Genomic DNA, 27,405 nt, shown 5'->3' with positions numbered 1-27,405 from the left:
CTTTATTTTCTCTCTCACTATTTTCGAGAAAATACGGCGATATTGTCTTCGTACTGGAGTGTCTAGAAGATGATGATCATTCTAAAAACCCTCCACCGGTTTTCGTATTGGGAGCACGCCGCTGCATGCTTCTCAACTGCAGTTCCTTGCTGTGTTTGTTGGGGTGAAACCTGTCAGGCCACAGCTGAACTGTCGGACATGCCGCTGTTGTGAGGAGCGGTGCGTTCCAGGTTGGGTGAGTAGTGTTTGCTGGCGGGCTCCACTTGTCTGTTAGTGCTATGGGGGCTACTTGACAAAGTTTATGGAAACCGGCCCCAGGCTAGGGTCCTTTGTTTAGCCGCCTAGGCGACAGAAGGCCTTGGTCTGGAGACCATTATAGTTTTAACTAGTGGGCCGCGACCATTGACACTGGTGATCCCTGTGTGTTCTGGACGAGTGGGTTCTCTCTGTCACCGTGTTAAGACCCCATCTTTCATATCCAAATGAGAGTATTCCTTCACGAGGGGATATGTGCATGTAATGTGCGATAGCGGCAGATTCATGTTCAAAGTCAGCTATACAGGCCAGTTGGTACTGTGCTGATTCCGCCGGATGTGGTAAAGTCACCGTTGTGAAGCGGTGTTGACGTCTTGTTTTCTCTTTTCTCTTAAAAAGTGAGGAGAGGTTCAGAACGGCGGCCTGTCTGGGTGAGTGTTATGTCATTGTTACATGTTCATAGCTTACGGTTAGGGCTGGCGCGGGGTAGCTTAGCTTCTCGCGCGCCGCCGGGAGCTCTCTTCTGATCGCCGTTAGCTTGATGCTATTCTGTTGAACGTGCTTTGATTTTAACATGTTTTACACTCTTGACTGCGACGTCATCCTTGACAGGGGATGTTTCGTCGACCCTGCCCTGGGCCTGGACGGGGATTGCGTCAACAAAGAGGACTGTAGCGACTGGTTGGAGCGGCGACGCTGCCCGGATCGAACAACACAGGACGGCTGTGTTCTACGGTGTCTTGTGACTGCACTTCGCTGATCTGCGTTCCGGGTAGGAACGGGGTTGACCAGACCTCATAACACGTCTTCTGGTTTTACTTTGCTAAATGTATTGTGAATAACGGTGTTTTTTCCCAAAACGTGTGTTGTTGCAATACATTTAGGATACGTTGCGGGTTATGTGTGAGCTGTTTTTGTCACTGGCAGTTAGCTTCTCCGTGCAGATCGTGATGTATTGATCTGGTTGTTGTGTGAGAAACATCATGGTGTTTATGTGTACCGTGTACTCACTACTAAGGCAACTAACCTATGAAGCTATGCTTGGTGACAAGTGAGTAAAAGAATGTTCTTTCTCAGACTGTAATGACAATGAACAGTGTGTTCACACATTAACAGGTTTTCCTGTTTTAACTGGCCGTATTGAGGGTAAAATAGGAGGATTGTGTTTTCCCCCCCGGTTCCCTGGGGACTTTATCACCTCCTATCAGACATGTTGTGCATTAATTGTGTCTTTTGTGTGGTAGGGATACGATGTAACTCTTAGCTTGATTGCTGAGGTTGTGCTAAATCTGCTGGAGAAACTTTTTTCCTAAAGGGAAATTGGTTTGGTTGCTGTCATGTGTGCTTAGCAAGGCCTGTGGTCGATACTAATCAAGAATGATGTATTCTCTCATTGTGAAAAAAACGGCGTTCCTCTGTTGAGTGTTTTTGCCATTTTTTGTAGGTGATGATGGGTTGTGTGTGTCATGTGACCTACAACTGGGTTGTACTGGCCACAGAAGCACATGTGTATGTTGGACCGGGGTTCTTAGAGCCCTCTCTATTCTGTGTTTTTCCTTAGTAAAAATCAGATAGCAGGTTAGCTCATGCGCTGTGTGGAGCTGTGAAACGCTTCATAGAGCTGACTATGACTGTGTCATATTCTCTTTTTGTCGTTACGTCGTATCATGGGTGTGGGGTCGTAAAGGGGTGAACTGGTAACCTTTCCTCTCCCCATTGTTCTGTCGGTCAGGGGTACACCCCCTGTCCTTCAAGGTTCCCGTCACGTGGCGGTTCGGCACGTTACGGGGGGGGGAGTTCCTGGTCCCACGGCCTGGTATATTGGGCGTGTGCACCGCAGGAATTCCCCCGCCATAGAGTACGTCACCGTGCGCGTCTCTGTTGGTAGGACTTCCGTGTGCTGTTCAGGTCCATGTGATGGATCTGTTTTCAGGGGGGGTGGTCAGGGCTCCTCCTCACCAAGCGCCTATTCAGGCCTTCTGTGAGTTCGGACTCCTTCTTCCATGTGAGGAAGCCTCCATCAGAGTACAGAGCCTTCCTCCTCAGATTGTCAAAGTGAGTGGACCCTCTAGAAGGGTCCTTTTCTATTGTATGTATATTCGATTCAATTCGTTTATTGAGTGTGTATGGGTTCAGTGCCTCTTCCCCGGAGGCCTTAAAACCAGTTTTTTACATGGCTCAAGGTGCAATATATTCTTTTCAATCTGTACAGCTCGCGTGGGAAGTCTCTCTGGGGATCCCCGTCTCTTTCCTATGGGAGGGTGGTGGGATGTAAAAATGTGAACATTTTTTACCCCGGCTGTGTAGACTGGGATACATACTGTTGATGCTTCCTTCTTTCTATTCCAGAAGTGTTGGAGTTAGGGAGTGTCACACCCCTCTTGTCGTTCCCCTGGGCGCCTTGGGGATTCAATGACAGGTCTAAATAGCCTGTTCGTTGATGGGGGTGTGTCCCGACGCACGTATAGTGCTAGCTCGCTGTAAACAGGCGATTGACTGGCACGCCTTGGTTGCTTGTGGTTGAAACAGCGTTTTTATAAAGCAACTGAGATGGGGGTTTTTCCTCTTCCGACGACCACATCCCATGACCTGGGTGGGTTGTCGACGGATTCTCGTTCATGTCTGGGGGATGATGACGGGATGGATCTGAACATATGTAGTGGGGTCTCACGCCCTTGGGGTGGGCCACCAGGCGCGGTTCGTCCGAACGTCTGGGTGGCGCCTTCTTTTCATGTTAAGATCAACACGCATATCTGCCCTTCTCCTGGAGTAGGCATGTCGGCGTGGTTAGGGCACGGGACTGGTTCTGGTCACGCTGGTCCAGATCAGTTGAACCCGTTGTCCGCCGGGGATGCAGATCTGCTGTTCTGGTACCCTGAGGGACTTGGGCTTTTTTCAGGGGGAAAAATGCCAGGTCGGTCTGGGTGTCACAGGGTTAAGCGCTATGGAGACCCTGGTTGGGTATGTTTTTACTCAGCACTGTCGTCATGGCTTACAGCCATGCCATTCTGTACGCGCTCGATCTCGTCGGATCTCGGCCGCTACACAGGTTGGTCCTGGTTAGTACTTGGTTGGGAGACCGCCGGGGAATACCAGGTACGGTGTGCTTAGGGGCTGGTTCTCCATTATTTTTCGCTCCTCTCTCACGCATGGCGAAGAGGGGCCTGTGGGGGTGGTTTTTTGACCTCCTCTGGTGACCCTGTGCTTCCCGTACCGCCAGGCCCGGTCCGAAGTGATGTTTGCGACCCGTAGGCCTGGGTTAACCCTTTTTGGAAACTGAAACACTTGTACTGCGGTATAGCCGGTGTATGCCCGCAGGTGTGTTTTGGAGTTTTTTCTTGAGGGGTTATAGGAACAACCACCGCATTGGGTAACACCGAGGTGGTTGATTCCCTGGTGTGTTGGAGCAGTGTCAACTCCCGGGTTCACCGTTTGAGGGTGCCCCTGCACGTTCATGACGTCTGCCAATCGTGTCAGCCTTCTCTGCCTCGACCCCTCTGGGTGGGGGTTTTTAAATGGAGGCTTGGTCATGCAACACCGCCAGCTTACGCTCCTTCCGCCGGGGCGGCTGTGTTCAGCTGTCCCCTCTGGCGCCTGTCTCGTCCGCAGTCTCCAGGCTAGGGTTAACAGCCTGTTGCCTGGTTTTTCCCCGGTGCGCTGCCTGCTTCCGTTGGTTAACCTTTTTGTGTGCTTACGGCCATGCTGACTGCCTGTTCTGCAGGGTCAGTGTGCCAGGCGGTGTACTATTGGGGGGACGGGGCCCGCTCGGCTTACGGCCATACCAACCTGAACACGCCCGATCTCGTCCGATCTCGGAAGCTAAGCAGGTTCTGGCCTGGTTAGTACTTGGATGGGATTCCGCCTGGGAATACCAGGTGCAGTAACTGAGGGGCCTTTGTCCGAATACGCTGGCGATGTGGGGGGCGGGGCACTACATGCCCACCTGGTGGGGTCTTGATGCTGGCATCATGGACTTCTCCGGGCCCCCATTCCAGGGAGTCCAGTCCTTTTGGTGGGTCTGGGTCTTCCTTCGCGCTCCGCTGCTACGGCCTTGCCACGGGGTTGGGTTTGCCCTTGGCCCCGTGATTCTGGGGGCAGTAACGAGGTTGTTCCTCCGTTCGTTCCCGGGTGGCATGCGGGTTGTGCGTGTGTGTAGTCGTGGGGTCAAGCCACGGTCTGCTCACCCTGTGCGTTAAGTTGCTTGAGTGCCTCTTCGCACGGTCGGGTCCGTCGCCTTCCCGTGAAGCCTCTAATAGGGGGGATACCCTCCATTAGGGGGGGTCGGGGGGGCTCGGCCCTCCCTGTTCTGATGGTTTTGGGGGGCTGTCAGCGGGGTGTATTTGTCAGCCAAGTGGCTCCACTTGGCCTCCCTTGTGCAGTAGTGATGCCAAGCTAAGCCACTAACGATACAGAACGATAGGTTATGACTATAACCAAGTTCTGTTAGTTAGGGGCGATGCTTGGCATCAGACGGCCGCTGCAGCCCTTGTCCTCACCTTGTGGTGAAAGCTTGGGAAGGAGGAGAGCAGGTGACCACACACCTGCTTATGAAGGTAAGCTGATGAGGGGTGTGGTCAGACTAATACTGGTATTAGAGGTACATTTGTGGTTTATTCAGTACGCGTGCACGTACGCGAGATAGTGCAGTAGTGATGCCAAGCATCGCCCCTAACTAACAGAACTTGGTTATAGTCATAACCTATCGTTAAATATGCACTGTAGCAGTCCCCTTTACTTACAGTTAAATATGCACTGTAGCAGTCCCCTTTACCTGCAGTTAAATATGCACTGTAGCAGTCCCCTTTACTTACAGTTAAATATGCACTGTAGCAGTCCCCTTTACTTGCAGTTAAATATGTGTAGGATCTCTGTAGCAGTCAGAAGTTGTAAGCAAAACAAGCATGTGGAAAAGCAGAAAGACGGCTCTTGAAAACTTTACAGACTTTCTTTTTTTTTTCACTTTTTCTCATTTTCTATTTTTCTCCCATCCCAATTTTGTATTGCCAATTCTCCCCTCCCCTGTCTTGAACGGTGCTAGACTATGTCCCCCACTGGTCGGTTGTAGTGAGGATAGAAGCCTTTCATCACGTGTCCCCTCCGGTACACGAGGAGGCAGCCTGTCTCATCTTTTCACCAGACAGCGTGGACTCTGTGGCGAGGAGTAACGCGTGGGAGGCTCACGCTGCCCCCGATACTTCCTGTCTCTGCTGTGCAGGTGTCACCCAACCGACCTGTAGGAGTCGCTGTCCACAACGTCCAATCCCCACCCATCGACTTCCACCCGCTGACTGCCAAATGAGCCAGTACGACGGCCGGCCCAAATCGAAGGCAATGCTGAGACTGGCATTCGATACCGGAGTCTCTTGCATTGGTGACAAGCGCAATCTCCGCTACGCCACCCAGCCGCCCTTACTTTACAGACTTTCTGAAAGAACACATACAATTTCTGGTATAGAGTTCTTATAATATAACTGTAAAACCTAAACGATCTGAAATTGTGGTAATTTTCATGATTTAAAAATAAATTGCAGTGCGACTACATGGTACTCAAGGTTGGCAGGTCTGCAGTGATGCACTGTGCTAGATAAAACATTGACTATTTCGTGTAGTGTCCCCAGTGACTGGCTCTGAGCTTTTCATCTGTGCACAAAACAGCTCTGTTTCACGAGAAATCTTAAAGGGGAACGCCACCCAAATGAACAATTCCAATGTTATTCCTATGGCCTAGGGAACGTTAAATCAATATCATTGATCACAAGCTTCCAAAGCCAGAAACCAGAAGACTCAAACGTGTGATGTCATCAGGTATGGAGATTGATTGATTGAAAACTTTATTAACAGATTGCAGAATGGGTACAGTACAGCTCAATACACACAATTGTTAAGGGGATGCAGACCAGAGAAAGACTTTCATCTTGTTTACATCAGGGTCCCCCATTTTCAATTCATCAGGACATATATGTCATACATGACATACAGATAGACAGTACTGCTACATCTATACATTTATGACATACCAGATTTGCAAATACAGTAGTGTTTGTGATACAAAAAGAGTCAAGAAAAGGGAGTATATACATTTGACGTAGAAACTGTACATTGGAGGAGGTTGGGTGGGGGGGGGTTGGGTACATTGGGATATTGACAACCATACTGGGTAATTTACATTAGAGGTGGTTGGGGGGGGGGGGGGTCCCCCATTTTCAATTAATCATAACATGGAGCTGATCCATAGACTCAATGCACTGTCTGCTTCTATTCATTGTGCTAAGCTAGGCTAACGTGCAGCCAGGCACAGGTGAGTACAGATTTCAGGAGTTTGAGCCTGGCCAATGGTGAGCATTGAACGTGAAGTATCTGCTAGTTACTATCCTCCCCTGATCATTCTTCCCAACCAGGTGTATGACATTGAGAAGGGCCTGAAAACCTTTGACTTCCTGTCACATGACTGTTCAACTCTAGTGGTGGGAAACTGGAATGGCGATGTGGCCATTGTGGACAGGCGAACTCCAGGGTAACGTGCTATTCTCCTTTTTAGTCATCTGTCTGCAGCGTTTACCACCCTTGACGCTGGATTTCTCACTGCGTGATCTAGGGGTGCAGCGATGCACACGTTTTCCGATTCAATACCATAAAATGTACATTTTGAGATAAAATTTTTGGGAAAAAAAGAGTTTGTTTCTACACACTGTAGTTTGAAGTTTATTACACACTAAACATCGCGCATTTCCAAGATAATCCAGTCTTAACTCAAAACCGTGATTGTGTTTGTCGAGCATGTTTTACGTCCGGTAAAACACAAAACTGTGATTGTTAGAAAAACTTCTATACACGTTTCGATGGTAAATATGCTTCGGCAACGGAATTTTGAGGCGAATCTCTGTTAAAGCAGGAGTGGGAGCCCTTACCGGAAAAAAGGAAAACGTCTTATCTACGCCAAGCCATTCCAGTTCAAAGGTAGGTGATACTGCCACCTGGTGATATTCGATCGTCATTGCAATTCCAACGTATACAAACGAGCCAGGGACGGCTAGAATGATCCGGATGATGATTTAGAACGGGGATCGGAGGAAAAAGATCAAAGGATCAAAACCTGACTATATTTGGGTATGGCGCTCAACCGCTGGCGAGATAACCCGACTATACTCAGGCATGGCGCAGAATGTGTTAACACTTTGAGCGCCTAGAGGTCGCTGTTTACCTTGTGGTAAGATGGCCAGCGCTTTAAAGAATAGGGGTGGGTGCAGTGTTTGCAGGGCTAAAAACTATATAAAATATTATAGCTATGGATCTAATAAACACATCTTCAATGCATTCCTTAGAAATCGTGCAATTTGTCGCTTGATTTATGAATCATTCTGAAATAAACGCTAGATTATCGGTATTATGTTTCATCATGCACGCACGATAGCAGGGGAGGAAAAGTCGCCCCGCCGTGCTTTGGTCGGCACCAACGGCACGCACACACACACAGATACGTTGTGTTTCGTTACGAAAAAAACATCGGATTAACCCAAGATTGGTAACATAGAGTCCTTACCTCACATCTGATGTACTGCAAAAAGAATAATCCAATTCCTGATCGCCATTCCAAATATTGATCGTGTCGTCTTTCCAACGTTTCTCAACCAAAACGCATGAATCCCCAAACTGTGTGTTATAACCGCTCCCCTTGCCCAAGAAGGAAAACCCGGACCTGACTTCTTAGATCACTGCACAGCCCCAGCCAGAGGGATTCCAATTATGTGCAATACCGGCCGCAAGGCGTTAGGCGGCGGTATTGACCGTTTGCGATCTCAGAGCCATTCCCAATGATAACATCAGGCTGGATGGATGAATTATGAATGGGTATAGCGAATAAAAGAAATAACGATTAAAACCCGACTTTTCTCGTGATTGGCGCTCAACCACAGGCGAGACAACCCGACTTTTTTTGTCCTTGGGGCCCAATGTGTTAAAGGCATTCTTTTTATATTATGATTGTTATATTGCTATCTATTGTTGAGGTCCATAGTATTAAAAAGAGAAATACATACATATTTTTTATTGTTATTTGCACTTACAAACATACATTCTGGAATAAAATAAGTAAAAGAACAGTTAAAATATGCAGGAAAGGTCAAAAAGCCCAAGGGCTAATAAGCGACCTCCCCTCTTAAACCTATATAGGATAACTACACAGAACCCCCCACACACACACACATTATGCACAAACACACATGCACATATCCCTCTCTCATACTCACAGATACATACAATACAGCATTATACAACAATTATAATGTTGAAAAAAAGACTACTCACAAATACACATGGATACTACAGGATCTGTAGTTATTTTTTAAGCTTGCTTTTAAATGTATTTAAAGTGGAACATGTTTCAACATAGTCTGCTGTCTATTGTTGATGTACATAGTAAATATACATTTACATTTAGTAATTTAGCTGACTCTTTTATCCAAAGCGACTTACAAGTTCTGTACGACAAGTCAGCAGGAAGGGTACAACTCTTACAGCTAAGTAACAATGATCATCAAACAGTGCTGAAACTTTGGTGTTTCAGTGTTTATTAGTTACATGGTAGTAAAGACATATTAGTATAGTAGGAAGAGTGCATGATAGTATAAGTAGACAGTGTTTCCCATTAATTAACTAGACTGTGGCGGCCCGCCGCAGTCTAATTAGTCCCGCCACTGTTGTATAATGAACCAATTTTTTTTTTTTATTATACATTTTTTTAGTTTTTTAACTTTTTTTTTAAATATTAAGTTTGCCAATAGGGATGTATCAGTAGTATTGGCAGTAGTAGTAGTCGTAATAGTAATCCACTATATTTTTTTTAATTTTTTTTTAAAACAAACCAGTTCAACACAGGTAACCACTTTTGCTTCATTTCTTTGATGGCTCAAATGTATGCTCAGTGGTTCCCAAACCTCTCCTCGAGACACCCCAGCCGTTCCATGTATTTGTTCAATTCCACCACCAGCACACCTGATTCAACTAATAAAGGGCTAGTTAAGTTGAATCAGGTGTGCTGGTGGTGGAATTTAACAAATACATTGAACGGCTGGGGTGCTTCGAGGAGAGGATTGGGAAACACTAGTCTAGTCGATTTTGTGTTTTGAGCACAAAGTTCATCATAGATCTAGCCTCTTTATTTTGCTCTCAAAGTGCACCAGATTGATGCATTTAACTTTAAAATGTACAAAAAATAAAAAGGTTGGAGGTTCACCCCCCATAGCCTCTGAAAATCATGTGGGAAACACTGTATAGTGTATATATATATTTTTTTTTCATTTCAGATATTGATTGAAAAAGTGTGTTTTAGTCGACGGCGAAAGATTGGTCGTGTTTTGGCTGGCCTAACTGTGGTGGGAAGTTCGTTCCACCATTTTGGAGCGAGGACTGAGAATAGGCGGCTTCTCCTTGAATTTATGGAGAGGGATGCATATAGGGAGGTGTAGTGGTTACGTCATTGTTGTTTTCGCCCGGTCCACCTCGCTTGAAATTGCAATGTATTTCCAAAGGACACATTTCTAAATCGTCTCGTTTAAAACAAATGAAGTATGAACATTGGCATGGTGTACCTTTCTGTGTGTATTCATCCACAATATATAGCTCAACATGAAACAATTCGCAATTAATCGTAAAATAATTACCTATAATTTTATTTCAACCAAAATGCTTAAACAATAATGTTAGTGATAGAAGGGAACTCATTTTGTGCAAAAATGGAAAGCTTGCCAATGTTCATGAGGCAGAATTATTACAATAGCCGATAATATTTTCCCAATGATGAATCCCTATACGGGTGGACTGCGCAGGAAACTAAAGTAACGGCAGACTACACCTCCCTAGGGTCATCAAGGAGAAGCCGCCTTTTCTCAGTCCTTGCCCCACAATGGTGGAATGAACTACCCACCCCAGTTAGGACAGCCGAAACCCGTCCAATCTTTCGCCGTCGACTAAAGACGCACTTCTTCAACCATTATCTTTTTTTTTATTTTATTTATAAATCTAACCCTAACTAACCTTACTGTCGTGCACTTGTCCTAATAAACTAACCTACACTGTAGCACTCAACACTTTGATGAACATTGTTACTCAGCTGATAGAGTTGTCGTACAGAACTTGTAAGTTGCTTTGGATAAAAGCGTCAGCTAAATGTAATGTAAATGTATAGTCTGCTGGCTCTTTGTGGCCCTGTGCTCTGTATGTATGTGAGGTCCTGTTGTCGTCATGTGTGAAGTGGAGCTTTTGACAGATTCCTGGTCATTCATTGTATTTTGGTGAATAAAATGGTTGTGATTTCTCTGCAGAACCTACCACGAGTCTCTCCACACCCTGGACTCTAAGGTCCTTCGCTGTGTCAGTGTTCACCCTCTACACAAGCACTACTTTGTGGTGGCTGAGAACAGGTTAGGTTTTGTGACGTTTGTTTATTTAAAGCTTCCCGATTGGCTGCAATTCTGCAATTGGCCCTACACATATTCAAATTATTCTGATTATGTAAAAATAATAATAGTACATTTAATTAATGAATAAAAAAAATATTATAATCAAATACCGTAATTTTCGCACTATAAGCCGCACCTGAATATAAGCCGCAGCAGCTAAATTTAATGATGTGTACATATATAAGCCGCACTGGACTATAAGCTGCAGGTGTTTTAATGTTAATTACCATATGTAAGGGTTCGTGCACAGAGGGGATTGTCGGGAAAGTTTGAGGAAGCTCCCATTTATTAACTTGCAGCAGCTGTGTGCCTGTGAGAGAAGAGCAGTGAGAGTTAAAGGTGGTGGACTGTAACCTGTAAAATCCATAGATTTAGGAGGTCCCCTAGTGGCCGTTAGCTGTAAAAATCCATTGATTAGCCGCACCGTTATATAAGCCGCAGGGTCGAAAAATGGGGGGGAAAGGCGAGGCTTATAGTCCGAAAATTACGGTATATAAAAATGAATTGCCTGACGATATATTGGTGTATTCTTACAATTATGGAAAAACGAGAATCGACAAACGATAAGCTTGCTGTTAAACTGTCATCTGTGTATAGTCTCTTACTGATTAATAACCCCCCCCCCCCCCCCCCCCCACACCTTCCTCCAGGATGGTGAGCATTTACGACAGTCGCTGTCTGAAGAGGCGCGGCAGCCAGGCGGTCTCCCAGCTTCACGGTCACTCCAGGCTCATATCCCACGCCTACTTCTCCCCCGGCACGGGGAACCGGGTCCTCACCTCCTGTCTGGACAACAGCATCAGGTTAAAAATCAAACGGAATCCTAGTAAAGGATTAGTTGCATTTATTTTTATCCTAGACGAGCCTTTTACACGGGTCGGAATATATATATGAGCAAGTCTTGGGAATGACATATTCTTATTGAATGATTCTTTTTTTGTGTGTGTGTTCTTCAGGATATACGACACCTCTGCTATGACGGGCACGGCTCCTCTGCGGAGCTCTATCAGGTACTTATCCATGATGATGATGATGACGATGATGATGATGCTGAATAGTTTATTTTCTGTCTTTGTTTACAGATCAATCAAAAACACACTTGTGTGGACTTAAAAAAAAATATATATATATATCACAAATGTACATATTCAAAGTAAGCTCACACACAAAATCCAAACTCAATGACTGAAAAAAGGAATATGCTTAAATTTTATTTTTGCCTATCCTTTACAATTCTTAAAAACTAAATATACTTTAATATAAAAAAGAAAAACTTTAAATATGCTGCAAGATATAAAAAAAATGTAAAGGAAAAAAATACAAATGTTTGATGTTTTACTCAAAACTGTACTCCTGAATAATTGTATCCTTTTAAGGCCTTTTTAAATTTAAACGCATCTAGCTCTTACATTAGTTCTTACCTTGATGATGCTGGGACTGTCTTCTCCTGTTGTCTTATCCTCCATGATGCTGGGACTGTCTTCTCTGTTGTCTTATCCATGATGCTGGGACTGTCTTCTCTGTTGTCTTATCCATGATGCTGGGACTGTCTTCTCCTGTTGTCTTGTCCATGATGCTGGGACTGTCTTCTCCTGTTGTCTTGTCCATGATGCTGGGACTGTCTTCTCTGTTGTCTTATCCATGATGCTGGGACTGTCTTCTCTGTTGTCTTATCCATGATGCTGGGACTGTCTTCTCTGTTGTCTTATCCATGATGCTGGGACTGTCTTCTCTGTTGTCTTATCCATGATGCTGGGACTGTCTTCTCCTGTTGTCTTGTCCATGATGCTGGGACTGTCTTCTCCTGTTGTCTTATCCATGATGCTGGCTTCAGATGCTGTCAGTCTTTTACCAGATCTCCCTGAATGGTCCGTCACAGAGCAGGACAGCTGGCTCTCACCGACTGCCTTTTACATGCATTACAATATTGCAAATGTTTTACTAGATTAAGACGGTACCCTGAATAAGACATTTTCTAATTGCTTTATTCTGAATAAGGTCTTTGTCAGAGTACGCATTCTTTTGGTTAAAATGTGTGGTATTCCAATTTTAGTTCATTTTCACTAAACAGAGGTGATGCCAAAAAGGGTATCTGTTACTTACTATCCACAACTTGTACCCAATAAAAAAAACAAAAGAAGTCGAGTGGAGTTGAGCCAGTACCATGCGGTAGGAAAGCACCATTAGATTCAGATTCTCTTCAACGCACCTCAGTTAATTTGATTCAGATTCATTCTCTCCAACGCACCTCAGTTAATTTGATTCAGATTCATTCTCTCCAACACACCTCAGTTCATTTGATTCAGATTCATTCTCTCCAACGCACCTCAGTTAATTTGATTCAGATTCATTCTCTCCAACGCACCTCAGTTAATTTGATTCAGATTCATTCTCTCCAACACACCTCAGTTAATTTGATTCAGATTCATTCTCTTCAACGCACCTCAGTTAATTTGATTCAGATTCATTCTCTCCAACACACCTCAGTTCATTTGATTCAGATTAATTCTCTCCACACCTCAGTTCATTTGATTCATTCTCTCCAACACACCTCAGTTCATTTGATTCATTCTCTCCAACACACCTCAGTTCATTTGATTCATTCTCTCCAACACACCTCAGTTCATTTGATTCATTCTCTCCAACACACCTCAGTTCATTTGATTCATTCTCTCCAACACACCTCAGTTCATTTGATTCATTCTCTCCAACACACCTCAGTTCATTTGATTCATTCTCTCCAACACACCTCAGTTCATTTGATTCAGATTCATTCTCAACACACCTCAGTTCATTTGATTCAGATTAATTCTCAACACACCTCAGTTAATTTTATTCAGATTAATTCTCTCCAACACAGCTCCAACCTCAGTTCTTAAACTAGAGTAAAGCTTTCTAGCTTATCTCCTTGACCCCCTTTCATCTCTTCACCCCAGCCCTCCTCATTGCTCATACCCCCAGTGTGGTCCTCCTTCCTCCCCCCTGACCCTCCTGCCCCACCCCTTAAAAGTACCCTGTGCAAAGGACAGACTTCTAAGACAAAAACAATGTCAGCATAGTGCAAATGTTCTCCAAAAATGTATCTCCTTGATGGGTCCTCTCCAGCATTTTCTCTGTGTACAGTTGGTACAGTACATTACAAAGGTAGCCCTGGGTGACTGTGAAGAGGAATCCTACTGGGTGACACGACACGACACACAAACCGCTCTCCAATTATAGAGTAGGATAATGGGCTAAATGTGCCCTCTTCAGAACTCTCAATACAGAACTTGTCCATCAGAGGGCACTGTTCACACACTTTCTTATGGTCTTTGGTAACCATAACTCCCACATACATGTACAGTATGTGTGCTTTCTCATTTAAGCATGTAAAAAATACTGCATAGAACCCAGATCATATCCCTGAATCCTCCTGACAAAGAGCCATGAGTGATGCAAGGTGTTTCCCTAGAAGGGTTTCTGAGCGTGTGTGGCAGTGGCGGTTGGAATGCCCCACGGGCCCCGAGGCGAGATTGACAGCTCGGGCCCCCCCCCCCCCCCCCCGATATTTATTGTATTATTTAAAAAAAAAAAAAATAAAAATCCAACATGAAACAAAACATATCACAATACAATAATAATACGTCAAATGTATATACTCTCTTTTCTGGACTCTTTTCGTATCACAAACAGTACTGTATTTGCAAATCTGGTATGTCATGTATAGATGTAGCACTACTGTCTATCTGTATGTCATTATGTTATAATGAATTGAAAATGGGGGACCCTGATGTAAACAAGACGAAAGTGTTTCTCTGGTCTGCATCCCCTTAACAATTGTATGTATTGAGCTGTACTGTATTGTACCCATTCTGCAATCTGTTAAATAAAGTTTTCATTCATTCACCATGACATGTTTAGGTATTTGGCCAGATCCAGCTTGTCTGTGATGAGAGTGTTTTCTGTCTTTATGATTGACTATCATCATTAGATATTTCAGTTTCGTTATTACAGTAGCTGGCTAACAGTACGTTAATTGACTAATACCAGAGTCAGAATTGGGTAATATGCCGACTACTGGCAGTGATGCGACCTGACCTATGTTACCACATAACTTTTGTCATCTCTGGTACTATGCAGTGCACTATGCAAAACGGCAAAGAGATAGGTAACGTTCGTTAAGTGCCAAATTACCATCATCATGATACACCCTCACATAATTCACAAAGTGTTCACGTGCGCCACCCATGTGGTAACCTAGAAATACCATAGATTGTGGCTAGGTGGTAACGTATATGTTTTCTATGATCACTATGAATTGAAAATGGGGGACCCTGATGTAAACAAGACAAACGTCTTTCTCTGGTCTGCATCCCCTTAACGAGCCGTACTGTATTGTACCCATTCTGCAATCTGTTAAATAAAGTTTTCATTCATTCATTCACATTACGTTAGTTAGCATCCAAGCTAGCGTGATAACGTTAGTAGTACTAGTTAGCTTACCTGCAATAATGTTGTCATCGTCCTGGACAGATAAGACTTGTTAAATCATAATATATCCACACTTTGTGCTGGTAAATGTCCCCTTTAGCTGCTCGGCGTCTTCGGATTTTAATACACCATGGTAGCGGTGGTGATGTGGGGGACCCTGATGTAAACAAGACGAAAGTCTTTCTCTGGTCTGCATCCCCTTAACAATTGTATGTATTGAGCTGTACTGTACTGTACCCATTCTGCAATCTGTTAATAAAGTTTTCATTCATTCATTCATTCATGTTTCAGGTGACTTATTATGTTGAACATAGCTTGCGATATTTTTCTCTGATGTCGCGTTCACGTTACGTGGGAAGAAGCGGAAGAACCAGAGGACATCTCGTTGCTACAACTAGGAAGCCTTCACGCATTGACTCGATCAAAACGCCCACATCCATACTTCCGCAATTCGTGACGCGAAGTGGGAGATATCGGGGTCTATAAAAAATCCCATATGTCCTAGTAGGAATTACAACTAGGAGGCTGACGTGAATGGTTTTTCCCAGTCGGAAGCTGATTCTTCCGATTCTTCCCACGTAACGTGAACGCGACATCAGAGAAAAATATCACCTCCGCGCTGCTTGTGAGATTTACGTGGCTACGTCACAGCCAAGGAAAGGGAGCGCTGGATTTGTGCAAAACGCCCTGTTCCTAAACCACACGCTATCAGTCGTACTCGTACCACAGTACTGGCAAAACGGGAGGAGCCTAGAATCAAAACAAACGCACCAGTCCCAGTTGCCGTTACCACCAGTTGTGTTCGATCCAGTCCCACACGCGAACGGCAACTCCATTCAGTCCCGGGCCTGGGCCCGGGGCCGGAGGCCCCTCCCGCCAGACGGTGGGCGGGCCCTAAGGCAGCTGCCTCCCCAGCCGCGCCTATAGCTCCGCCCCTGGTGTGTGGTATCCCATGTAACCTGCATATGAAATGTCGTATGGTCCCCCCCCCCCCCCCCTGCCCCCTTTTCCCTGAAGGCTTTAGTCTCCCTAGACAGAATTGGGAGGGGGGGGGGGGGGGGCTTGATCCCTTCTCCTGGCCAGAGAAAGTAAAGTCCTCTTCTGAACTCCTGATCTAAATTGTATTTGATTAGTAATGTTTTGACAATACGTTTAGCAACCATGAAGATTTGCCCATGTGCATGATTTAACCTCTCTGAAGCAGTTATACAGCACATTTACACTGACATTTACATGAGTATATCAAGTGGGTATATAAAGTCATTCTCCACCATTACAACTCCTCATTGAAAACGTTGTCGTCTTCGTTTTCAGACACAACATGAGAACGGGCCGTTGGCTGAGCAAGCTGTCGGCGGTGTGGGACCCCAAGCGGGAGGACTGCTTCGTGGTGGGCAGCATGGCGCGGCCGCGGAGGGTGGACGTGTACCATGAGAGCGGCGAGCTCCAGCACTCCTTCAGCGACGACCGCTACCTGAACACAGTGCTGTCGGTCACCGCCTTCCACCCCAGCAGGAATGCCCTACTAGGGGGCAACTCGTCCGGACGCCTCCACGTTTTCTCCGACTAAGCGTGGGGGCCAGAATACACACAGTTGAACCCTTTCACTGCCACACGACAGAAGGTTAACCCTTTACTATCACACAACCCGGCTGTCGTGTGGCAGTGAAAGGGTTAACCTTCTGTGTATTGTCGCAGTGAAAGGGCTAACCGTTTGGTAGTGCGGCGGTGAAAGGGTTAAGGGCTAGGGGTCCTCCGTTCCTGTCAAAGTCCTGGAATTTAGCACTTTGTTTTCATTCTCCCCCACTAACATGTTTAAATTGTTGACACAATTCTTGAACTATTACATGATTCGTGACCTGGGATGTTCAAACAGCTATTTTATCCCATTTTAAGTTTTCTTTTGTTTGTACAGTAATAAAATTACATATATTTTACACCGCTAACATGTTTTGTTATTGTGAAAACTATCGAGGCTAAAAATGCCCTGGGTGATAATTTCACAATGCGGCATTACCAAGTCAGATGATTTGTGAGAAGACATTTTTTGTAGTTTAACTTGGATGAAAAATTCATGAGAAATACCCGAAGTTATTTCATGATTGTTTTTGTTCAGTTGTCTTTAAATGGATAGTTCAAATGTTCTTTTACATCAATTAGTATGAAATGCATGTAGTATAATCGATAGCATAGCTATTAAGTTGACTTACTTAGTCCCGTGGTCAGAGTTCTGGTCGTGTTCCAAGTGAACCGGGAAGCTTCAGACTAGCAGAACGTTTAACCCTTTCACTACCACACTACAGAAGGTTAACCCTTTACTACCACACTACAGACGGTTAACCCTTTACTATCACACTACAGACGGTTAACCGTCTAGTGTGATGAAAGGGCTAACACTTTGTCATGTGACAGTGAAAGGGTTAACCTTCTGTATTGTCGCAGTGAAAGGGTTAACCATTTGGTAGTGTGGCAGTGAAAGGGTTAACCCACACCTCGACATGCAGATACAGACCTGCACTGGAGCTGCACCTTTAGTACCATTGTTGGACATGTATTTGTTCTAAGGCTGTCGATCTATTAAAATATTTTATCTGATTAATCTCATGATTGTCCATAGTTAATCATGATTAATCTGTTCTAAATCTACCTTAAACTGATCTTTTTCCAAGTTGTAATACTCTTATCAACATGAGTCAACAAATGTTTGCTTTATGAAGCCATTTAACACAAAAGGATGACCCTCATGCATTGCGAATTTGCATCAAATTCAAAACGGGAGTGATTCACAAAATAACTTAAAAGAAAATAATAATTTAAAACGATGAATAAAGTGTGCATGAAATAATAGGGGAAAGAAAACGTTACTTACATTCACCCACACAAGGGCTGAGTAATCACCCCCCCCTCTCTCTCTCACACATACTCTCCCAGCTCTCTTTCTCTCTTGCCCCTTCCTCATCTCTCACCTCGCTCTCTCACACACAGACACACACTGAGTCAGAAATATAGTATCAATGAGAGTATCAATAATACACCTGAGTGAAGTCTAGTAAAAATGAAAAAAAACTTTAATCTTGCGTTAAAAAAATATATAGTGGTGTTAAAAGAATTGTGCGTTAACACATTAACTTTGACAGCCTTAATTTGTACTGTAGCTACTTTGAAGTTAGTACTATGTTCTTGGCACTGTACTGTACACTTGTACTCAGTATGTTGCTAAATGCCTAAAATAATGAAAATATTTAAATTATGTATATAGAACTATGTTATAATAGTTTCACTGGAATTATGTTGCTTGGGAATAGATCATTAGACCAATGTTTTATTGACTATGCCAAATTCTGCAACGGGAAGTTGGGTCCATTTAGAATGTATGTTGTCAAAGTGGAAACCGACTGTTGAGTAAAAACACTTCATTATCTGAAATTAAGAAAAATAACTACTAACCTTCATATTTTAATTTACTAGTATGCACTCTGCCAATAATAAATCTACCATCATTATATTACTACCTACTATGCTAATATGTCTATACTACGATACACTCAAGACTAGCACTCAAGCAAGTTCGACACTGTTTGGCGAACAATGTTACTTAATACTTACCCTTAGCTGCCAGAGTTGTACCCTTCCTGCTGACTTGTTGTACATAACTTGTAAGTAGCTTTGGATAAAAGCTAAATTACTCAAAGTAAAAATTTAAAATGAGTGATATGTTAAGTCTATGCACTGTACCATGAGGTCCTACTGTTGTACCATGTGTCAGCAGGTTGTGTTGTATCAGTATCACCAAGGAAAATCCCTGTGCCTTCCTTGCATTGGCAAATAAAAAGCATTTGGATTCTGGAAAGAGAAATACGTGACACACTAAAACCAGATAAGCCACCAGGTTTTTAAGAATATATCATATTTATTGATAAATTAATTGGATACACCAGTCATCAATCTGTGATCAGAAATGCGCAGTCTTGTTTAGAGGTAACAAAATGCAGAACGCGTGCATTCGGAGACGTATCGATACGGATGGTCATGGATATTACAGGGAGGAGGCTTAATACAGTGCAGGACCACCCAGCAGACGGCTGTATTCCTGCGCCACATCATTCACTGCAATGAACACGAGTTGTAAGACATGGGTACCATTGTAGGATGAAATTTACACACACAGTAGATTCCAGTGAGCCTCAGTCAGCTTGTACAGCTTGACCCCCTATTAACTTTGCATTGTTTTGTAGTCAACTATCCGGGTCTAGTATGAGGAACAGCATGGATTGTGCAGAGAAATGACTCTTACCAATCAACAACATCATTGCCCTTTTAAAGAAAAAAGTAAACATTTTGGACTTTTCATCCCATGATTTCACAGCACTATACATGTCTGTGTGGAAATGCTACTTCTGGTGCGGAAGTTAATTTAAAGTAGCCTTCGTATCGTCAGTAAGAGCCGCAGTGAGAACGGGGGCTACTGACTACATGTACAGTACTTCCACAACATGTAGATCCAACTAGTTAGAATCTGTTTTACAGCAGGTGAACACCAGAGCTCCGTAGGCCTAGTCACTACCTGAATAGTTGAGGCTACACACATGTTTACAGACTATACTAACTTTTTCCATGTATTTAGAGTATGCCCACCTATCAGTCTATACCATGAGGTTATAGAGTTAGCGCCTGGCTACACTATCCATATATTATCTGTTTTGAGATGGATCAATGTAACCAAACCTTAGAGTAACAGTATACCAACCTCACCTCGGCAGTAGGTTATACTTATACCCACCTCAACTAAACCCCACTAATGTCTGGATAACGTCCCAATGGGATCTGAATTGGTGAAGTGAAAGTAGGGATATTGTGATCTGCAGTAATGTGGAGCTGGCTGGAACACTGCCTGAGGCCTCGTGCTACACCAGGCCAGCTTCACCAAACCCCTGCATGTCTTAATGGTTTTGACGGAGAGACATGCTGTATTTAGGGGGAACAAAATGTTTAGTTTACGATTCAAGGTTGCTCATATTCACTTCAGTGTTCTCTAGTCGGGGTAATTATTGCTCAAATGATGCTGTATTGTCTTGCCATACACGGTCACTAACAGAAAGTTAAAATTCAATGTACATAATAATTTTCGGAGGTATAAAAAAATGTCAATTTGCCTTGACCGGGGCCCACTTCCACAGTTTCAAACACGGTTCATCAAACATGATTATTTCTGAACAACCTAGCACCTACCTCAATATGTATTAAAGCACACAAATCAACACATGAGTTTATAAAACTCTGAAATGCAAACATGGGGAATTAATTTCAAAAAGTATATCGGCAAACAATCAATATGCCCAATATTACTATCCATTATGTTTACAAAGTTCCACCAAAAGAAAATCCACTGAATATAACTTTAAAACATACAGCTGGTCATTTAATTGTTTATTCAATCAGAAAATATCACTGATGTGCAAATGAAAATTCTGATTTGAAATACAAGCGTTTTATTTTAAGGGGGAGGGATGATTTTGAGGAAGTGATTTTTCCTTTCAACGCAAAGTCTTCTAGACTTGTCACTGGTCCCCCGTCCTACAATACAATACCACTTCTGTTAGTATACTCATCATAGAATACCACTTATTTTATTATACTCATCCTACAATACGACTTCTGTTATTATACTGTATGGCCTAAATGATCAGCACAAATAAATGGCTACAGTACTGCGGTTTAATCAGATATACAGCGTACAGTATACCTGCCTCTTTACCACTTATCAGCCTAATTCCCTCTGAATGCGTTCACATGCACAATTGATATTCCAATACCTTTGAGCTGGCGTGTATATATAAACACCATATTCCATTCATAACCGTCAGGATAGTCTTACATCCTGACAATGAGAAATGTATGATAGCTGGGTTATTCCAATATTAGTCATAATACACAGAGTCATGTAAACACCTAGCCTGTATACTGCTGGGTTTTGCTGTGTGTGTAAGTATGTTGTATTTATTTATGTGTACAGGAATATCAGTGGTCAGGATATTAATATGCATATAAACACCATATTCCAGTGTTGTGTAGCCATGCAGTATGATGTCTGTGTCCCTAATTATCTTATGTTCCAGGTATGTTGGCCACTTCCAATAAGCCAATTGAATTGAGTCACCTCTGTGTGCAGAGTGCTTAAAACCCCTCCCCCACCCCACTAATTAATTAGATGTATCCCACTCGTGTTATTTGCAATGTTAGCTACCATCTCCGCTGTATTCAGAATCTCTGGACAGCGCTGTCCAAAACGTCAAGTACAGAAGAGATGACAAAGAACTCTGGTGACAGGAGACATAATAGCCTCTCTCTCTCTCTCATTCAGCCAGAAGTCACCAACAGTGTTTCTCTCATTCAGTGTCTCCCTGGGTTTTCTCAGTGTCATCTTTACCACCTTTCTCAATGCATTGTCTATGGAGCAGCTCCAGACTACCTGATCACACATTTTAGTTTCAGCACTCTAGTTTTTGGATTTGGAAGAGACTTGTTCATGTTCATCAACAATTGTGTCTGTCTGTCTTTTGACCAAAAGGAATAACATGTATGAATTGGGCATAGTTCCCCTTTAGCTGGGATATCGGCTAGTATTCGGAATATCAATGTGGATATAAACACACTCATTGGCACATATGGTGGGGTTCAGTACCCCATCATTACCACCACTGGTACAGAAAAGTAGGCTACGCACACAAAGTCACTAACATACAGTAACTGATCTCATGAACATGTTCTTGGTTATATGATAGCTTATTCTGGGCAATAAAAACATGTAGTGGGTAACCAGTGAAATGACATATAGTAAGGCTAGAGGATAGCAGTGTATGGAAGGTTTCTGATGATGTTCTTCTAGTGACGTCAGAGACAGCAGCGGGTATCTTTGGTAGGCGTGATGATGTCAGAGAAAGAGGATTACACCACTTTCCTGTTCAAATTGGGATGTAAACATGATATGACATCTCTTCCTCCTGGCTAGCTCTTGTAAAGCGATTCAACAGGCCCACCACAATGCAAAAAACTACACATCCATGGATACAAAATAAATGTTTTCAATTCCATTAAAATATGATTATATAGAAGGAAACCTTTCATTATATGGTGTGGGTCACTAGAGTAGATACACCATCATTTGTAGAAAATAGTTTCGGGATGATTTCAATATGTTCACCGTTTACAAATAATGGTCCTCATTCTCGAACGATTCTCGATTCTTTGAATACGTGAAAGTTACCAAGGAATTCCTTCGTAACTCGATGTACATACTTATTTGGCGTTCTCGAACGCCTTCATATTGTAAATTTGTTGTAGGAGTTACGAACTCGTAAGTCGGACAGACCGGTGTGCGCCCGTGTTTTCAACAGCTTTCTCTGGGACAAGACATTGGGGATTGCCGATACTACAGACATCCGTGGGATTAAATAATTATAATGATAATAAATATGACAATATTTGTATCATTAACAATTACGTTTTGCATTTATAGTCCTGACTCAATGAGGCATTGTGAGCAGTACACACACACACTGCAAACTAAATAATTAAGAACTAATCCGATCGCTGCGAAGATATTGGCCGCTTACGGACACCGTTTCACACATTCAGGAATCCGGAGGAGGATTTTTGTAAATTTGTTAGTACAACATTTTCACCAAGATATTTACAAAGGCGCTTACGGACCATGTTCGAGAATGAGGACCAATCTCTGGATAATCTATTTAGGACTGCAGTATTAGACAATGTAGAATCGTCAATAAAAGTCAACATGGGTCTTGAAGCAAAAGAGTGTGTAGCAATGTGTTATTTTGTTTTAGAGTGTATATGAATGTAAAACTAGACGTCACATTTCCTATCTTGGAGAGGGTCATTGTTTTAGTTTTTCTTTTATCACTAGAGCCTTATTTATGCTCTCTGCAGCCCGGGCCGCCTGTGTAGAGGAGCCGTGTGGCGATATGCTGCAACTGAAGAGACTCTGGTCGTTTGTGACGGTTGATGCCAGATCACACGCCCCTTGAAAGTTGTTTATAAACCTATCCATAACACTAACCACTCCCACTACCTACAAATTAAAACCTATCCAGGGCGGCTAAAGTGGCGCAGTGGGCAAGGCGCTCGCCACTAACGCAGGAGATGCTGGGTTCGAGCCCAGCTCTTGGCGTTGCTTCCGGCTTGGCTGGTCGTTCATACTAATACAATTGGCAGTATTAGGGGGTGGGAAAGCCGTGGGTGGGGATCGGACGCTGTGGACAGCGACTCCTACAGGTCGGTTAGTGCGCCTGTACAGCAGAATCAGGAAGTATCGGGGGCGGCGTGAGCCTCCCACACGTTACTCCTCGCCACTGAGAGATCGCGCTGTGCAGGTGAAAAGATGCGACGGCTGCCTCCTCGTGTACCGGAGGGGACACGTGATGCAAGGCTTGGTCCACATTGCAGCCGACCAGTGGGAGGCATGGTCTAACAACGTTCGAGACAGGGGAGGGTAGAATTGGATAATACGAAATTGGGATGGGAGAAAAATAGAAAATGGGGAGAAAAAGTAGATACCATTTTTTTTTTTTTTTTTTTTTTTAAACCTATCCATAACCCTAACCACTCACACTACAAATTAATGTAAAAAATAAAATAAATGAATTTAAAAAATGTTCTTCCGGGCCATATGATCTCGCATCTACCTTCGTGGAGGACTCTTCCACATTGACGTGATTGGTTGTTGGGGGCGCAGTGCACACTGGAGTGCGACGAACGACAATCGAACGTCACACTCCACAGTTCCACTCAGCGACATATATTTGAGGTTCCATTGACTGTGGAAGTGCGGCACAAACCACCAGATGTACCTCTCCATGCAGTACTAATAAACATAAAGCAGGATTTAACAGTTCCATTCCTACAGTAGTCTCAGGGTTTCCAAGAGCTCACCAACACTTCCTGGTTTCACAACATTACTAGTTCACACAGTCCAGCAACCGTTACCTCTAGGTCCACAGTCCAGTAACCGTTACATCTAGGTTTAAAGGTGCCATCAGAATATTCACTGTTACAAATGTTTACACTTGGATGTTGATTGTAGTTATTATTAGTGGCTTTTTTAAATTAAATTATTATTATTTCTTTTTTTTACAGCTGTTGTGAAGTTGGCAAATACAAGCAGCTCAGTTAAATCAAGCCTTATTCTTTCATTTAAAGATGTTGAACTGATGAAATGTGATAACCTTGCCAGCATTCTAGACGGAAATAGTTAGCACTATGTGGACAATCTAATAATAGGCCTATCTGACATTAAATCCCATCACAATCGTTTAAAAAAATAAAAGGTTTGACCCTTCTCACAAGACTATGTCTACATTCGAAAAGTGCTCTTTTAAATGTTTACAATTCACTTTTTCTCAACCCCACTCCCAGGGCCTGTTAAACTTCGAGGGAGCAGCTTTCAATCTCATAACAGCAGCCAAAACTAAATATGATCTCATCACGTATGCCTATTGCCTTCATAACAGAACCTGATCTGGTATATGTCCCACCCTGCCCCTCCCTCACTGCCTTTTCTCTCAAAACCTTTTCTCAATCCATCATTTGCGGTTAGTTCTAAACGATGCAACACCCCTCAACATTTCAGATCTTTCACCGTCTTACATTGATGTTATGATGTATATAAACTAATATAAAATAAAGGCAACTGTATTCTGTGGGTGAATAGCGTTTCTTTTTTTCCGGGATGTACTGTCGTCATGTCCCTTTTCTGATGTCTGTGTTTTCTTTCAAATAAAAATACCTTGAAATGACCTGAATTTCCCAAAGAAAACATAACAGCGCTGGGTAATGTCCTCACAATGGTGGTAAAAAAAAACATAACAGCGCTGATTAATGTCCTCACAATGGTGGTAAAAAATATAACAGCGCTGAGTAATGTCCTCACAATGGTGGTTTTTCTCCCCCCGTCTCCACTCGTCCTCCCCTCCATCCCTCTGTCCCCTAGTCTGTGTGTGTGTCCCCCTCAGGACGTGTGTTGCCTCATTTAGTCTCTGTCTCTCTCACTGACCAGGAAGCTGCCCGCCCAGCGGAGTTTGCAGGCAAACCAGCGCCTGAGGGGGCAGAAGTACTCCACGTGGAACTGCTGGAACTCCGGCGTCCGGTGGATGTCCCTCAGGAAGGCGACATCCAGGTCCGACTCGGTCAGCATGATGAGGAGCAGCAGCAGGGCGAACAGCAGTCCTATGGTGACCAGGAACAAGCGCAACACGCTCAGGACAAATTTGTTGAGTTCCTCCACCTCGCCAGGGGGTGACGGCCTGCTCCGCCGGAGCACCCTCCCGCCAGGACCGAACTCCGCCACGCACCCCTCCAGCGTTGGCACGCCGGCATCCGAATTTTTCTTCTCGTCGTCGATGCTGCAAGGGGCGCCGTTGAGGTGGCGCGCCACCGACAGCTCCATGCCGTGCTCGGCCACGGGCGTAGGCAGCACGCTGTCCGAGGGGCTGTAGGCCTCGTCCGAGATGACGGACGACGATGCCGCACCGCGCAATGCGTTCACCGCCTGGCCGCGGGTGCGCGGCATAAAGGAGTCGCGCACAGGCGTGGAGTGAGCGCTGTCTCGGAGGGACTCCAGACCTAGGAGCATAGAAGAGGGACAATTACAATCACTTATGGAGGTGGAACCAGACAGAAGAGACAGAGAACTCTGGAGAAATCCACAACACTAATGATGGCGGCAACAATGAAACCACTGTAGCCAAGCGGAACCTATAATTGGCCCGTTGTTTCTGGTGGGAACAAATAGGGTGCAGCACATGCCCAAAGGGATTTAACTTCCGGGTATTCTCCACTTGCACAACGTCAAGTAGGCATTTCCGGTAGGTCTTCCGGGTTGAGAATGGTTCGTCCGGTCCCACACATCCTCCAGCATGCTCTTTGTGTTGGTGCATATTTTCCCTTCAGCTCTGGGGTTATAAAGAATCTGATTATGTTTTTCCATCCAAACTCTTTCCATATCCTCGATCCTGTTGTTGAATGTTGCACCTCGCATATGTTCCCCCATTCCTTCCCTGTTATTCCTATCTCTAGTTCTCTCTCCCATTTCTCCCTTATATAATCGGTCATGTGTCCCTTGCTGGTCATTATAGCCCGGTACAGTGCTGATATTACCCTTCCTTTCCCTCCAACGATTATTTATAGTTAGTTTATTTTAGTTAGTTATATTAGTATTGGCTGAGCGTCCCGCTCTGAGCCTTATGAGATACCCCTTATCTCCTATGATACCTATTGTATCTCCAACGAAAACAACTACATGCACCCCACCTGTCTGGGGCCCCGCCCCTATGGTGGCACCGCCCATATAACTGTGACTCTGGTCACCAAAACACCCTTCCTCGCCAAATCCCGTCCCAGGAAAAGATCCCTCAAGAGGGAACTCAGGGCCGCACAGAGCGGGACGCTCAGCCAATACTAATATAACTAGGTTATCTACATAACCTATCGTTATATATCGTATTTGCTTTCGCGTCCCGCTCTGAGCCTTATGAGATATGGGGAAGAGCGGACGCGAGACCCGACAAATGTACCCCCTGAGGACCCGTAAGCCCACATCAAGGGGTGCGGGGAGCCCTGTCACCCCATCCTTCCTAATGAAGGGGGGGCGCAGTCAACTCCACCTGAATGCGAACAAGAGGGAACTAGAACCCCTTGAACACACCGTACAGGCGGAACCACGTGTGACTCAACACACTGTGGCCCATACCCATACACTCCTGCTACCCGACCAAAGGACGGGAAGCAGGAAAGGCCACAGACCCCAGAACCGCCTGGGAGACAGAACCCCCGGTCATGTCCATGAGGTAAAACCTTACAAAGGGACCCGGGGAAGACCATGAAGCTGCAGCACAGATGTCCTCCACCGAGGCCCCACCCAGGAGAGCGGCAGAAGCAGCCACCCCACGAGTGGAGTGCGCCCTGACGCCCCCAGGGGGATCCTGCCCAGCCAACGTGTAGCAGAGGGTAATGCCCTCGCACAACCAATGGGACAGGCGCTGCTCCGACAGTGCCTTACCAGCACGAGCCCCACCGTAACAGACAAAAAGCTGGTCGGTAACCCTGAAGTCCTGAGTACGGCTGAGGTAAATCCCCAAGCACGGACTGGACATGACAGGTGAAGGCCCGCATCTAACTCACTAGTGTGAGGAGGAGGACGAAACGCCTG

General features: G+C 44.4%; 2 protein-coding genes across 2 annotated transcripts in view; one reads left to right on the top strand and one right to left on the bottom strand.

Annotated features, from left to right (window-relative positions):
- Positions 1 to 16,752, top strand: part of wdr76 (WD repeat domain 76) — a gene marked incomplete at its 3' end in the record, with an annotated part of 89,876 nt that extends 73,124 nt beyond the window's left edge. The window contains exons 22-26 of the mRNA XM_084308218.1: positions 6,654 to 6,769; positions 10,575 to 10,673; positions 11,363 to 11,515; positions 11,669 to 11,722; positions 16,497 to 16,752. Coding sequence (XP_084164344.1) covers positions 6,654 to 6,769; positions 10,575 to 10,673; positions 11,363 to 11,515; positions 11,669 to 11,722; positions 16,497 to 16,752 — 678 coding nt within the window. The remainder of the gene's footprint in view (positions 1 to 6,653; positions 6,770 to 10,574; positions 10,674 to 11,362; positions 11,516 to 11,668; positions 11,723 to 16,496) is intronic.
- An 8,475-nt stretch (positions 16,753 to 25,227) lies between these two features.
- Positions 25,228 to 27,405, bottom strand: part of frmd5b (FERM domain containing 5b) — a gene marked incomplete at both ends in the record, with an annotated part of 336,639 nt that continues 334,461 nt past the window's right edge. Inside the window, 1 exon segment of the mRNA XM_084308217.1 lies at positions 25,228 to 25,820. Within this exon segment, the coding sequence (XP_084164343.1) occupies positions 25,228 to 25,820 (593 nt within the window).

Source organism: Notolepis coatsorum, assembly GCF_963971535.1.
Source record: "Notolepis coatsorum genome assembly, chromosome: 2".
NCBI lineage: Eukaryota > Metazoa > Chordata > Actinopteri > Aulopiformes > Paralepididae > Notolepis > Notolepis coatsorum.
The sequence above is the reverse complement of the archived record's forward strand: the minus strand, read 5'-3'. Positions and strand labels throughout refer to the sequence as shown.